Source organism: Fragaria vesca, linkage group LG2, assembly GCF_000184155.1.
Source record: "Fragaria vesca subsp. vesca linkage group LG2, FraVesHawaii_1.0, whole genome shotgun sequence".
In the NCBI taxonomy this organism is placed as follows: Eukaryota; Viridiplantae; Streptophyta; class Magnoliopsida; order Rosales; family Rosaceae; genus Fragaria; species Fragaria vesca.
In genome coordinates this window covers 15989653-16003585 of record NC_020492.1, presented here as the reverse complement: position 1 = coordinate 16003585, position 13933 = coordinate 15989653, and the positions used below count along the sequence as shown (strand labels likewise).

The 13933-nt window shown below is 38.5% G+C and overlaps 1 protein-coding gene across 1 annotated transcript; it reads left to right on the top strand.

Annotated features, from left to right (window-relative positions):
* Positions 1 to 5372: 5372 nt before the first annotated feature.
* On the top strand, positions 5373 to 8500 carry LOC101307962 (type I inositol 1,4,5-trisphosphate 5-phosphatase CVP2-like). Its single transcript, XM_004292531.1, has 10 exons — positions 5373 to 5402; positions 5512 to 5599; positions 5971 to 6039; positions 6204 to 6291; positions 6421 to 6525; positions 6633 to 7251; positions 7328 to 7521; positions 7696 to 7804; positions 7974 to 8122; positions 8275 to 8500. Exons 1-10 carry the CDS (start codon positions 5373 to 5375, stop codon positions 8498 to 8500), a joined length of 1677 nt encoding a protein of 558 aa, XP_004292579.1.
* The last annotated feature ends 5433 nt before the right edge of the window (positions 8501 to 13933 follow it).

The window sequence follows — 13933 nt, the reverse complement described above, 5'->3', positions numbered from 1 at the left end:
CTCTCTCTCTCNCTCTCTCTTCTCTCTCTCTCTCTCTCTCTCTCTCTCTCTCTCTCTCTCTCTCTCTCTCTCTCTCTCTCTCTCTCTCTCTCTCTCTCTCTCTCTCTCTCTCTCTCTCTCTCTCTCTCCATGCTCAGTCCTTCCACTACCAACTTCGGCGTTGGCTGCTCGCTCTGCTTCGGCCCAGCCTCCGCCTCATGCACTGGCCGCCGGTGTTATTATTCACCTTCGAATTATAAGTCATTGTTGTCGTCACCAGTGCTCGCTGGGTTTGTTCCTGAAAATCAGAGCAGCTCTATCGCACACGAGCCGCTTACCGTCGCCGGAGCCAGGGAACACAAGTCGCTTCGCCACTGCACCGGTGGCGACGACGACGGTGTAGGCCTCAACGGTTTTCGCGTCGGTGTAGATCTTAAACGGCGTCTAAGTCCCGACCAGGCCGACTGGCTCCAACAACGGTCCATGAGCTCCATGCCGAGGATCCCGTCCGGAAACCCCTGGAAATTCTCGACGTCGAAGGTGGTGGGGAGCGAGGGGCGATGTCGTTGGCCATCCAACCTTCGAAGAGAATCGGCATGGGTGCGTTGGAGGACTTCGGAGTTGGCAACGGTGATCTTCTGCCTTGGGTGCAGAGAGTAATTTGGAGGACTTTGCCTGAAACTTTTGGCTGTAAGGTAAGTACTACTGTGTTGGTTTTTGGTCATGGTATTTGATTCAGAAATAGAGTTATGGTTGATATTAGATTTTGAATTGGTGAAGGGTAGAGAACCCATTAATTCATGATACTTAGCAAAGTAACAAGTATTCTTGGAGATAAAATATGGTCTTATAATATTCAATGCTAATGTTGATGGAGTTTTTTTGTTTGTAGAGGCGGAGCATATATTGGTTGTTTTGTGTTGAATGCGGCAGAGCAAAATATATTGGTGTGGTTGTTGTTGTTGGTGAGGGGTTTGGCGGTGGAGAAAACGCAAGTCGTCTGCTGCTCTTACTACTCCCAGTAGACCCTTTTACTGCCCCCAATAGACCCCCCCTTCTGCCCTTAGTAGACCACCGGACAGACCTCCTACTGCCCCTAGTAGACCCCAGCTTTTGTCAGATCCCGGTCAACGCTAGCCGGAGCCCGGTCAACCGTCGTCGGAGTCCGGTCAACAGCCCCCGGAGTCCGGTCAATGTCATTGGTCGTGAGAATCCTGTTATAGAAACTTTATTTTATAATAGACTTTTATAATGGTTTATTTAATTCATTAAGGGTATAATTGTCTTTCTGCTGTTTAAGTTGGTTTTTGGGAATTTTAAAATCTGATTTTGTTAGTGGGAATAAAATTCTTAAAATTAGGGCTAATGGACATTGTCCCTAATACGAAAGTTAAATTATATCTTGCTGTGTGTATGTACGAATAAATGTTTTTTTTTTATAGTAATAAACTTCTCTTGAAGTTAGTATTGTACTATATTATGACATGAATATATATGACCGTTTACTCGAGGTTGTTGAATTTTGACAATAAGAAAGAAAATTTTTGGCTTGTGATAAAAGCTTGATAGTTCTACTATTCTACTAAAAGGAAAAAAAAATGTAAAAAAACAAAAAAAACAAAAACAAAATTTCACGTGTACTCCCTCTTTTACCCCTTTTCCCAAACTGAAGGGGTTATTTTGCTAAGTTATTTCTACGTGGTCACATGGTCCCCTATTTTGTTCTTGAGAATGCAAGACTACACTTTCAAGTAATCATTCATTTGGATACTAGGGTATATATATGCAAGAGTACACCTTTGAGTAGAATTGGATTGATTTTCTATTTTTTCTATCATTGGAAAGAAGTGAATCTGTTATCAAGCATAATCATAACTCCGATTTTCATCATTTATCGTTATTTTAGTTAAGGTACGATTATAAATTCTTTTGTCTTGTTTTTGAACATTTAAGGGAGTTGTGAGTGTGATGTTCCACGTGTCATTAGCTATAATATAAGGAACGAGTCCATTATCATATGTCAATCAACATTCACATAATCATGTAATTGGATCCAATTATATGGTATCCTCTTAGATCCCACTTTGATGATAAACTTGCATGAAACAAATAGGGCTTCCTCTCCTTCACTTGTCATTCAAGAATAAAAAGAGAGCATGCATTATATTCAAGTTGTAGGGTAGGACTAGGACTAGTCCCTTCATCCTAACTTTTTGCCCATAACTCTTTTCATTAATTTGACATAGCTTAGCTTAATGGCTCTCTCTTCTCTCAGAAAATTTAGTGTTCAATTCCAGCAGGGTGATGCCATGGGTGATATGCACTAGCCAAACTCGGTGGCTGTTCCTAGTCCCCTACAGTCCTCACCAGATTCTATTATCTATGTGCTCTTTACTGCTTATATAAGAATATCTTAGGGATATGGCCTCGAATTAGATCACCTTCCTCTTTTGCCTGCTTTCAAACTTGATATGACCTTGTTAATTGTGACGTTGAAAATGTGCCCCATGATTGTTGTCAACTGGATTATGTATAGGCAGGCATCTTCATAAGCACATTCAGGTTCTGGAAAGTCAGATTTTTTGCAAGGGAGAAAAGGGAATGTTAAATCAACGATGAGACAATACAAGCGATTGAGATTCATGGAGTCTCCGATGTTTGTATGTTTAGAAGTTTAGAGAAAAAGATGCTTGTTAAAACGTTTAAGAAAAAACTTGAAGAAGATATAATACAAAGAAGTTAGATCAAAGTGTTCGACAAATTGTTTTAAATAAGTTAAAAAAAGAAAATTTTGACAAAACAAAATAATTTAGTGTAAAGTTCTTTATCTCATTCTCAAAAAGAAGATTTTTTAATCCGCCACTAATGTTGATACTGATAACACTCGATATTTCGTAGTAAATCTTTGTCTGGAGGTAAATGTTACATCTGCTGGAGCTCTTGAGTAGGTAACAGTTTATCCATGGGTTTCTTTCAACAACTTTCAACAACAACAAAATTAAATGCACCAGGTAGCTAGCTTTGAAATTCAAAGTCCTGATGGCTCTAAAGTGATGTAAACTTGTTCTAATCAGATCGCTAAGATCATTTGATTCCTAAGACATCTAAACAGGGAATGTTATTAGCTAGAGTTTAATATGCATGTTGTCAACCATTTCAGGGAGGCTGGAGCTCACAAACTATGACCCTATAGCCAAATAAAGCTCTCTCTCTCTCTGAGATAAGGGAGGTGCCATGTTAGCAGAAAAGGGAGGCTTTTGTAGGACATCTTATGTCTTAGACAAGTCTTTGACAACATATAATGGAAACCGATGAATTGGCTATAATGTAGTGGAAGCTTCATTATAAGAGACTAGCTAAGGGTAGTGGAAAATATTGAATGGGGTTTATGCTAAGCGTGTGTACCCATTTTCCAGACGAAGACTGTAGTTTCCTTTGTAGTTTTCGCAGCTCTAAGCTCTAAAGTTTACAAGTATAATCTTTGTTTACAGATTAAACAATGTGCTAACTCATTGCAATGAGCCTTGAGATATGAACAATTAGGAGTAACATAAGGGATGAGCACACAGTCTCCCACATGTAGCATGTGGGTATTAGGACTGATTCAGTTAAACAAATCAAGCTTGAAGAGCTTAATCCAAGAAATTACTTTGTTCAAGCTAAGCAAGGGTTGATTAAACTATGATTTCCATACTTAATTGCGCGAAAGTCCAGGAGAATCGCGTGGGTCGTCGGTCGAGTTGAGCTAAGGGACTCTCAATGGCCTAACAAGATCCTATCTTTGTGTAATCTGATAATGCTTTAGCCTTCTGTCTTGTTCTACTCTGGTATTTTCTGTTTCCTGGTTTGGCTTCAGCAAAAATTTAATCCCTCAAACAAGTAGTAAAACAAGTAGTTTTTACTTTTTAGACAATGTTAGTTTCCCAAAAATCAAATTTACATTCATCCAATGTGTGAAATTGGAATGTGAGCAATTTACATTCATTCAATGTTAAGAACTGGGAGTGTGAGCTTATATAGCAAACTGAGATTTCTAACAATGAGAGACCCCCAAAACTGGGATATTTGCCCTTGTTCTATTGGACACAAATCTTGAAGGAGTCAATCAAAGGCTCAATCTTGCATAGCATAGAAACATAATGTTCAACTCTAAAGCAACCATTTTTACAGTTTTGAGGAGATTCATTACTTCTTCTCAAGTTGGACCACATATATTCTTCCAATCTCCCAAAACCCAGCAATGAACACAAACTCATTGGAGATTGAATCACAAAGTTTACTTTATATTCTTGCTCTCTATCGAAACCAAACCCTATAACACCCTATGGCTATGGATGTCTCAAAGAAAGCACAAAGCCTACCTTGGAGGGAACAGTCTTGACCTATACAACAACAAAAAAAACTCCCCCAAACATTCCTACATTTTGTGCAAATTCACATGTCACATAATTTTGTAAAGACAGGAGAGACTGTCACATAAACATATAAAAACCAGAAACTAAGACTTGAAAGAATCACAGAAAGGGGAAGCATTGAAGCAAGAAACTCCCATATGCATTTATTCCCTTCCCAAGTTTTTTCACCTTGCCCCATTTTCATCTTTTAACCCAGGAGTGGCCACTAGTGCTTAGATCAAACCCAACTGTGGCAAGAGAGAGAGAGAGAGAGAGAGAGAGTTTGGGTGTGGGTGGGTGACCAATATATAGAAAGCCCCAAGTCCCCAAGCAAAGAGAAAGAGGCTGAGTCGGCCTTGGATTTTGGGGTGAAAAAGCCTCGACTCACAGAACCAAAAAACACCTCCCTCTTCTCTCTTCTCTTCTTCACTCTCTCTCACTTTATTCTCTTCAAAATTCGATACTTTGCTCTGAAATAACGAGGTTTTTTGTTTTCCTTAGACAAACACACACTTACACTTCTCTCTCTCTTTTTTTCTCTCTCTCTAATTGATCCTACCTACATTGTCTTGTTGTCCTCAGAATCTCATACTCTTCTACTCAGAATCTCAGAATTTCTTCTCTTCTCTTCTTTTCTGTGTTCCTTTCCTTCTAAACTTCTCTGTTTTTTTTTCTTCTTCTTTGTTTCTCCACCAATCTCAGAAGAAGTACAACCCAACTGGGCGGTTTTGGAATTTAGCTCAGAAACTGACTGGGGGTTTTTTCTCTTAAAACAGGGGAGAGGCACACACCCATTTTCTTTTTTGTTGTCTTCTTATAACCAAATCACTGACCTTTTTCCAATACTTTTGAGCTCAAAAAACCAGAGCTTTGAACCCTTTTGGGTCCTCAGCTAGAATTTGTGTCTTCCACATTGATTTCTAAAGAGAAACCCAGAGAGTGGTGAGTGGGGCCATTCATTGCTGCAAATCCATAATAGCCTTATGAAGCAGTGAAACAATGATAGATGGGAATTCAAAGAAAAGCAAGGTTTGAATAAAATGCCTGCATTTCTATGATTTTGTGTGCATTTTTTGTTCTGGGAAATCAAAAGGGCTGAGTTTTCTTCTGTATGTTGTTTGTTGTTTTGGGTATGAAGCTTTCATGGCCCAAGACTCTGGTCAAGAAGTGGCTCAACATCAAGAGCAAAGCTGAGGATTTTCACGCAGACGACGTCGTTTATGAAGGTCGTTGCTCTATCTGTTGTGTCCCTCTCACATGCATGATTTGGATGTCAATTTGTGATTGTGGATTTGGGGGAACCTTGGGTTTTTGCAGCAAGAGCAAAATGGGTTTTTGCTCTGCTTCTTGGGTACAATAATGTTTTGGGTCTTCTGCTGCTGCTTCTGTTTGCAGTTCAAGATCTGTCATTTGTTTTCTTCCCCCCCCTTGTGAATTTCAATTCTTTCTTTCCTCTCCTCTATTATTATTAATTTTTTTTTGGTAACTTGAAATGATTTTGTTTGTTTGTGGTGTTGAATGCTGTGTGGGATTGATGCAACTCTTCAACAGTGGAAAGAGCACAGCTTTAACACACTTTATGCTTCTTCTTTTTCAGGTGGTGATGAAGAGTGGAGGAACACTTATTCAGAGAGGGAAGCATGCACAATCAAGAAAAGCAAAACAGGTTCAGTATCATCTCTGCATATTTCTTCTTTTTTTTCTTTCTTTTGGACCACACCAATTCTTAACCCCCAATAGTGTAGCAGCATCAAGCAATCATATAAAGAAACCAATTGCTCTTTTCTTTAGAGTTCTGCTAAATTCTGCTCAATTTTAAATTCTTCACAGAAAGGTTAAGCAAGAGGCACTCTGATAAAGTCCGGCGAGGTAAGATTGACATGGACGCGTCACAGGTTACAGATGTACACAATTATAGGTATGTACTATGCAACTATGCACTGTCTTTCTCACTGAATAGATTTAGGCACAAACTTTTTGCATTTGGTGTTTTTTTATGCAAATGTTGGTCTTTATTTGTGTTTTCCTTTTTTTCATTTTGGCACAGGATATTTGTAGCTACATGGAATGTGGCCGGAAAATCTCCACCGAGTTGTTTGAATCTAGAAGATTGGCTTCATACCTCTCCTCCTGCCGACATATATGTTCTAGGGTATGTGTGTTGTATAGATCAAGATGTGTGCTTAAAAATCTATCACTTTTATGCAAAAATTTTATGGTAACAGAATCCTCAATCATTTTTGTTTAATTGGTTTCCAGGTTTCAAGAAATAGTTCCTTTGAATGCTGGCAATGTTTTGGGGACAGAAGACAATGCCCCAGCTAAAAAATGGCTAGCTCTTATAAGGAAGACTCTAAATAGTCTTCCTGGTGCAAGTTGTGGTTTTCATACACCTTCCCCAGTTCCTGATCCAATTGTGGAGTTGGATTCAGACTTTGAGGGATCAACAAGGCAGAAAACCTCATCCTTCTTCCACCGTCGGTCCTTTCAATCCTTGAGCCGCAGCATGAGAATGGAGAATGACATGTCAATGCGGCAACCCCAGCTTGATCGACGGTACAGTGTTTGTGACCGAGTTATGTTTGGGAATAGACCAAGTGACTATGACCCTAACATAAGATGGGGTTCCTCTGATGATGAGAATGGACCTGGTGATTCACCTGTTGTCACACAGTATTCACCGATGTCCAATAGTGGATCATTTTCGATGGAGGATAGAGAAAGACAGCAAGGGAACTCGAGGTACTGCTTGGTTGCCAGCAAGCAAATGGTTGGGATTTTCTTAACAGTGTGGGTTAAAAGTGATCTTAGAGATGATGTTCGTAATATGAAGGTGTCATGTGTTGGCAGAGGATTGATGGGCTATCTTGGAAATAAGGTATATACATCACTTATACATGTCAATTTTTATGTTTAAAATCAAAGTAGGAAACTTATTTGTTTGAGTATTTCAGGGTTCAATTTCAATTAGCATGTCTTTGCACCAAACAAGCCTCTGCTTCATCTGTAGTCACCTGACCTCTGGGCAGAAGGACGGAGATGAACTTCGAAGAAACTCTGATGTCTTGGAGATCCTTAGGAAGACAAGGTTTCCCAGGGTTAATGGAATGGGAGATGAAAACTCTCCTCAGACTATACTAGAGCATGAGTAAGCTCCCCATTTACCCAATCTGATTTTGATTTCTATGCTTTATTTAAGTTATTGTCTTTGTTTGCAAGTTGTTGTTCCTTGCATTGTTCATGTTAATTTTTTGTTTTTTTTGTTTTAAAGAACATAATACTGCAGTGCAAAAGAAACTAATATCTAACTTTCATGTTGCAGTCGAATCATTTGGCTTGGGGATTTGAATTATCGCATTGCCCTTTCTTACCGCTCTGCAAAAGCTCTTGTTGAGATGCACAACTGGAGGGCATTGTTAGAAAATGACCAGGTATGTAACCCTATTTCTCTACAAGCAATGTGCTTTTCTTTGTGATGTGTTCATCTTGTGTTCCCTCATGGGACCAAAAAAGAAGAAAAGGAAAGGAAAAGAGATGGTGTTCTTCTTTTGACTAACTTTCAGAAATGCTTGTATCTAAAACTGTGATGGTTTATTTCAGCTAAGCATAGAGCAAAGACGAGGACGTGTCTTTGAGGGATGGAGTGAAGGGAAGATATATTTCCCTCCAACATATAAGTATTTGAACAATTCAGATAGGTATGCCGGTGATGATAGGCACAACAAGGAGAAGCGAAGAACTCCAGCATGGTAATTACAAACCTTAGCAAAAATTTCAAAAATAAACTCAATTCAGACAACTATGAGACTAGAAAATCTAATGAACATAATTTATTGAAACATATTTCTGAAAGAATTTAGTTGTTGATTATGAAATCTAAACCCACTGTTTGTATATGTAGGTGTGATCGTATACTATGGCACGGAAGAGGCCTCCATCAATTGTCCTATGTCCGTGGAGAGTCAAGGTTCTCAGATCACAGGCCAGTTTACAGCGTATTTCTGGCAGAGGTAGAGTCCATTAACCGTAGCCGAATCAAGAAAAGCATGAGCTGTTCCAGTTCCAGGATTGAGGTGGAGGAGTTGTTGCCACACTCATGTGGATACTCCCAACTCCATTTATATTGAAAGGTGGCCTTGTAATTCTGATTATTCATCGTCACTGAAAGCAGAGTTTATTCCACGATCTCATAAGGTAATATTCTCAAAATGTGGGAATGAGCATTTGCTGAGTTTACTTTGCGACTAAATCAATTTATCTTTGGCTTGTAAACAGGAATGTTTCCGAATCTAAGCTGCGAGTGACATTCAATTTTTTTTTTTTTCCGACTTCCAACCACATTGTTCTCCTTGATCAGTCAGGTAAATTATTTTCATGATCCTGTTTTTTCATGCTTTTCTAAAGCTTCCATTAATTTACCAATAACGTTACTGTCATTACAAAGATAGATTCTGTAGTCGTTGGAACACTTTCACTCATAGGTTAAACTTCTTCCTTATCCTTTAGTCCATTAAGGCTCAGTTGACTCCTACCCCTGCAATGAAAAGATGGAATATTACTTTTCCTAGTTTTCGAAAGCATGCCCATAAAACATGTCTTCTTTCCTGTTAAAGTTTATCGTTGAGAAGATCTCCCTTGTCATGTTCTTGCTCTTATCTGAGTTTTTGGTCCCCAATTGCAGAGATGGTCACGGCTCAGTTGCAAAGGAAATTCTGCCATCATGTTGATAAAGACAGTTTGTTGCCCACAGTCCAAAACTAGGTTGGCCCTTCACTTTCTTTCCCTTTCTCAGTTTGTTTGGCTGCAATTCACTTCTTCTTCTTCTTCTTCTTCCTACATTCTTTTGTCTAAATCTCTCCATACCTTTCTTTGCTCATCACAGAAGGTACAGATTTTTGTGATTTTGTGGATGATTACTAACCTAACCCTACATGTTTGCAGGTCACAATTGGCAAACTTGGAATTTTCTGGCACAATGGTTGTGGGTTGTGGCTGATCTTGGTAATGAGGTAAGACTGAGAAAAGTGAATGGTGTCTTTGACTTCAATCAGTCTAATTCATGATCCAAATTGTTGGCACCAGTCAGAAAGAAGTCATATATCTTACCTAACTACTTTGGGATTTCTTTTGTAGGATGAGCATGATCACCCATTTGGAGCCAAGATGGTTTGACATCTTTAGTCTATTCACACTTGTTACAAAAAATAAATGCAGTATCAGGGAAGCAGTCAAAGGCAAAAGTAGATGAAGAAATAAACTATACAGTTTAGGTACAGTTTAGGTAATCTTTTCTTCCCAGTTTTGTATTGGTGTACAGCATAGAGATGAAAGAAATGCAGGATGTGATGGTACCTGTGGTTACTTGTGTAATAATGGGAAGTTGAACATGTCTGATTGATATAAAGCTCTCTTTTCTGTTGCCACTTGTGATTTTGTGCAAAGATAAATAAACTAATTTAAACTAGCTAGATCTGGCTATCTTTGATTCTAGTGGTTTCACCACACTCCAAAACAGTAAAAACAAAAAACCAAATTGATTGATGAGGGCAAGAGCTATAAATGTGGCTCCCTAGCCTAAAAATCCCTTTGGCCATTTTCATGCAAATTGCAATCAAAGGTCAGTGTGTTGTCTCAACCAGCCCATCACCTGATGGGCGGTCAAAAATGAATGCTTAATTGTCAACTCTGATGTCTTTCCTAAGTCTTTTTTACTCCGTAATATTTTTCTTTCCCATCTCCTTATTGCCTGTAAATTTTTGTAGTGTAACTATATGCAATCCTACTGACATTTGCTAATACAGTATTCATGGATGTTGGAATACTTAAATTGAATTCACATTTCATTGTATACTATCTCATCAGGTATGACCGTCTGCTCCTAATTTGATAAAGAACCAAAATAAAAGTAGAGCAGTATCTTGAAGGTACTGGAAAAGTGGGATAATTTCAGATACGTTACCCAAGAAATTAACAGTAGTATCAAGTACTTTTTACTGCAACATGTTTCGCATCAAGCTTGTTACAGTGACTGGGGTGTTCACTGTTCTGGTTTTACCCCAGAGGTGAAACTTGATCTGAAATCCGCGCGCCAGAAAAAGAAACGGTCTTTGTTCTCGAAGGACCAAGACCCGTCTCTCCCTCTCCCCCCACCGATTCGCGCGTGTATCACACTCCCCTATTATTTCAAACCGAATCGAAGATTCCTGCCAGAATTGGCGCGACATCGGCGAGTGTGCTTTAAACGCGCGCATTGTGACGTGTCGAAAATGTTACGGTGCCACGTGGCGGGAGAAGAGCCCCCACTGTTTTGCCAGGTGGCAGGTTGCGGGCCCCACGGGATTCTTCGTCAAAACTGTAGTCGCTGCTGAAAGTAAAAATATGGGGGGAAGAGATTCCCTGCTTCTTCTTCTGCGTGATCTGATCTAAATCACTTTTTTGGTTTTCTTCATAATTAAGTTCTTCCTTCTAGTCTTCTTTGTACATCCACTTTTGATTCATTGCTTCTTGCTGGACAGAAAAGCTACTACAAGCCCTTGTTGAAAGTATAATGAGTTGAATATATATATGTTCATTGAAAAATTCTTTTGTACAAGTCTAAGTAAGTACCTAAAGTTTTATTTGAAGAATGTTTTCACTTTTTTCTTATCTTCATTTGGTCATATTCTTGGTGAATGACATTCGATGCGTCAATGCCCTCAATGAAATAGTTTTAGAATGAAAGACTTTTACGTACGTGTAAATGTTGGATTGAGTTTCGATATCAAAAACAAAAGATATGCTAAAATAATTGCTATCACAATCAATCTCTTGGTTTTATTTTTTTGTTTTGTAAGAGACTGAGGAGATACGATAGGTTAAAGTTGTGGATACTCAACAATTATCCAACAACTACTTGTGTCATCCAGTTATGTCTTATATGTAGTCGTTACAGAATAACTTGCCACTCAGCTAATGTACAAACAATGTTATTCAGAATTATAGATCAACAAACATGCGGTACATCTTCTATAAATATGAAAAAGTCGAGTTCCACAGTTTCTTTTTAATGTTTTTCGATCGAACATTTTGGTTTAATGATGATTACAAGTTACACACGAGTGCTTAATTTATTATGATCCTTTCCATACGTCAAGTCCTAGCTACCTGCTTGGAGTTGAGTCTTTGATGAGCTAATCTGCATCCTTCGTAAACAGACCTCGCAAGTGTTCGGCGATGACTGTAGGAGATGATTGTAATTCATTCATCAAAGAATTGTTAGAGAGAGAGAGAGAGAGAGAGAGAGAGAGAGAGAGAGAGAGAGATGCACGCATAAGCAATGTATTACTTGTTGCTCATCAATTTTGTCAAGCTAGCTCTGATTTGTTTACCCAGACAATCTGGTAAACACTGGTACTCGATCGGTAAGTGATTTTGCAAATTTGGACAAATGTTTAATTAACATAAGCAGATCAGATTTGCTTAACTTCTTGAGGAAGGCATGTAATAATTGGCAAGGTATACTATGGATCAAAGGGACAATCAAAGCAATTAAAGCTAAATATACAAGAAAATGTGTATATATTTTCCACATATATTCAAGGTTTAATTTAATTAGCTATATGTGTAAAGCATATGCATATGAATACGTAAAGCTTTGATCAGCTAGCTATTTGGTGATCGAGTACGCAGTACTAGCTAGAGACGGGAGGCAAGAAATCAAAGTGGGGAGGGGAGGCTGGGACGATGGTTCCTGGTTTCTAAAGCAAAGCCAAACAATCTTCTTTTAAGAAGTTAAAGAACACAAACAATATATCTACAGAGACAGACGACATAGTAAAACCCTAGATAGATTTGAAGAAGCATTAAAGAGATAAAGTGATCGAACAACGAAGAAAGGCTCAACTTCCAAAACAAACCATTCTGATCGATTTGCTACTTCCTTTTCCTACATTAGTTTTCTTTTTCTTTTTCTTTTTAAGCCAAAAAAGTTTGATGTGCAGTTGCACACTACTAGCTATATGAATATGTCTTTGCGCGCCTATATGCTCGCACACGCCTCTTCTAAAGCATAAACAGCATAGAGCTCAATATCAAATTTAATCGATATCAATTAAATAAAATTTCTTGTCACAAATAGATATTTTGGTTATTATACCTTAAATAATATATAGTTGATTAATTAAGTATTTTATCATCATCCGTCATCATGTATAGAACGTAAATGTAATTACGGTATTTGTGTCATGACTTTTGAAATTTACATATTGAAAATCAATCTAAACTTAAGCCTCCCGTCTATAATTTCCCAAACAAACTACGTTTCATTTGTGTAGCATATGTATTATAGATGAAGGACATTATGTAATTAATCCTTTTAGGGTTCGATTAATTGTGATAGGTCAAAAGAAAGATCACTTGCTCCGTTGCTCGCGCGATGCCTCGATCAATCATGCTGTACGTACATGCATGCATGCATGCATGGTCTCACATCACGAAGCCACAGCTACTCGATCCATCTTTCTTATACATTCAAATTGTTTGAAAATGAAACGAAAATTTGAAATATATACTTCACTTTGCATGCACATGCAGTGGTGCAACTGAGAAGGCTTTATCTGATATATATCAGAGTGAAAGTGCTAATTCTTGTTCCTTTTTACATGAAAATAGCAACCGAATGATTACCTCCTCCGTAGTAAGCTTAGCTAGGTTGGTAAAAATGGTCCCAATATATATAGTAGTGTACGTAATATGCAGACCCATAATGCAAATTCTTCTGAAATCTGAATCTGGCATTTGCCGCACGCTTGATGATGATCATAGAAAAACAGAGCACGGGAACGACATGACCTAAGCATATGTATTTGTGAAGTCTATACATAACTACGTACAGTGCTAGCTACGAAGAACCCAGTCAAGCTTATACTCAACTACAGTGCTAGCTAGTGATTGCAGAATCGCGAAGGCAGAACTCAACTTTCTTCTCCATTTCTCAAGAAACTACTCCCATAAATTCGAACACCAACCTAGCTAATAACAATTGAACAATATTACTGTGGACAGCATCATGCAAAAGTTAAAACGCCATCATTGATTTATGATGAGGAAACCAGGGTTGGCGCATGGTGAAGATATATACTGAAGACGATGATGATGAGGTGCGCATGACGCCCCATTATATATACAGTTGAGCTTTCCGATTCATATACAGTGAGTGATTCTAAAATAGATTTCATTCTGTAGCAGATCATGACTGCAAAAACTAACATCAAAATGGCAACGTATGCCCGGTTTATATATCTAGGACAAGTTAAAGATCTCAGTGTATGTCATTACTCATTACTGGTGGTTAGGTTAGGTTTCAAGCTTCCAGTAAATTAATTCAAGTAGGTATGATCCGATATAACTAGTTAGGTGTGACGATGTCGTGTGTGTTTAGCCTATTATGTATTAATGATTCGTTTAGATTGCTTGTTGAAGAAGCAAGACGTCAGAGCTGCATGCCCAGAAGGCCAGAAGTACCCAGAACTCGATCAGAGAGAGAGAGAGAGAGAGAGAGAGAGAGAGAGAGAGAGAGAGAA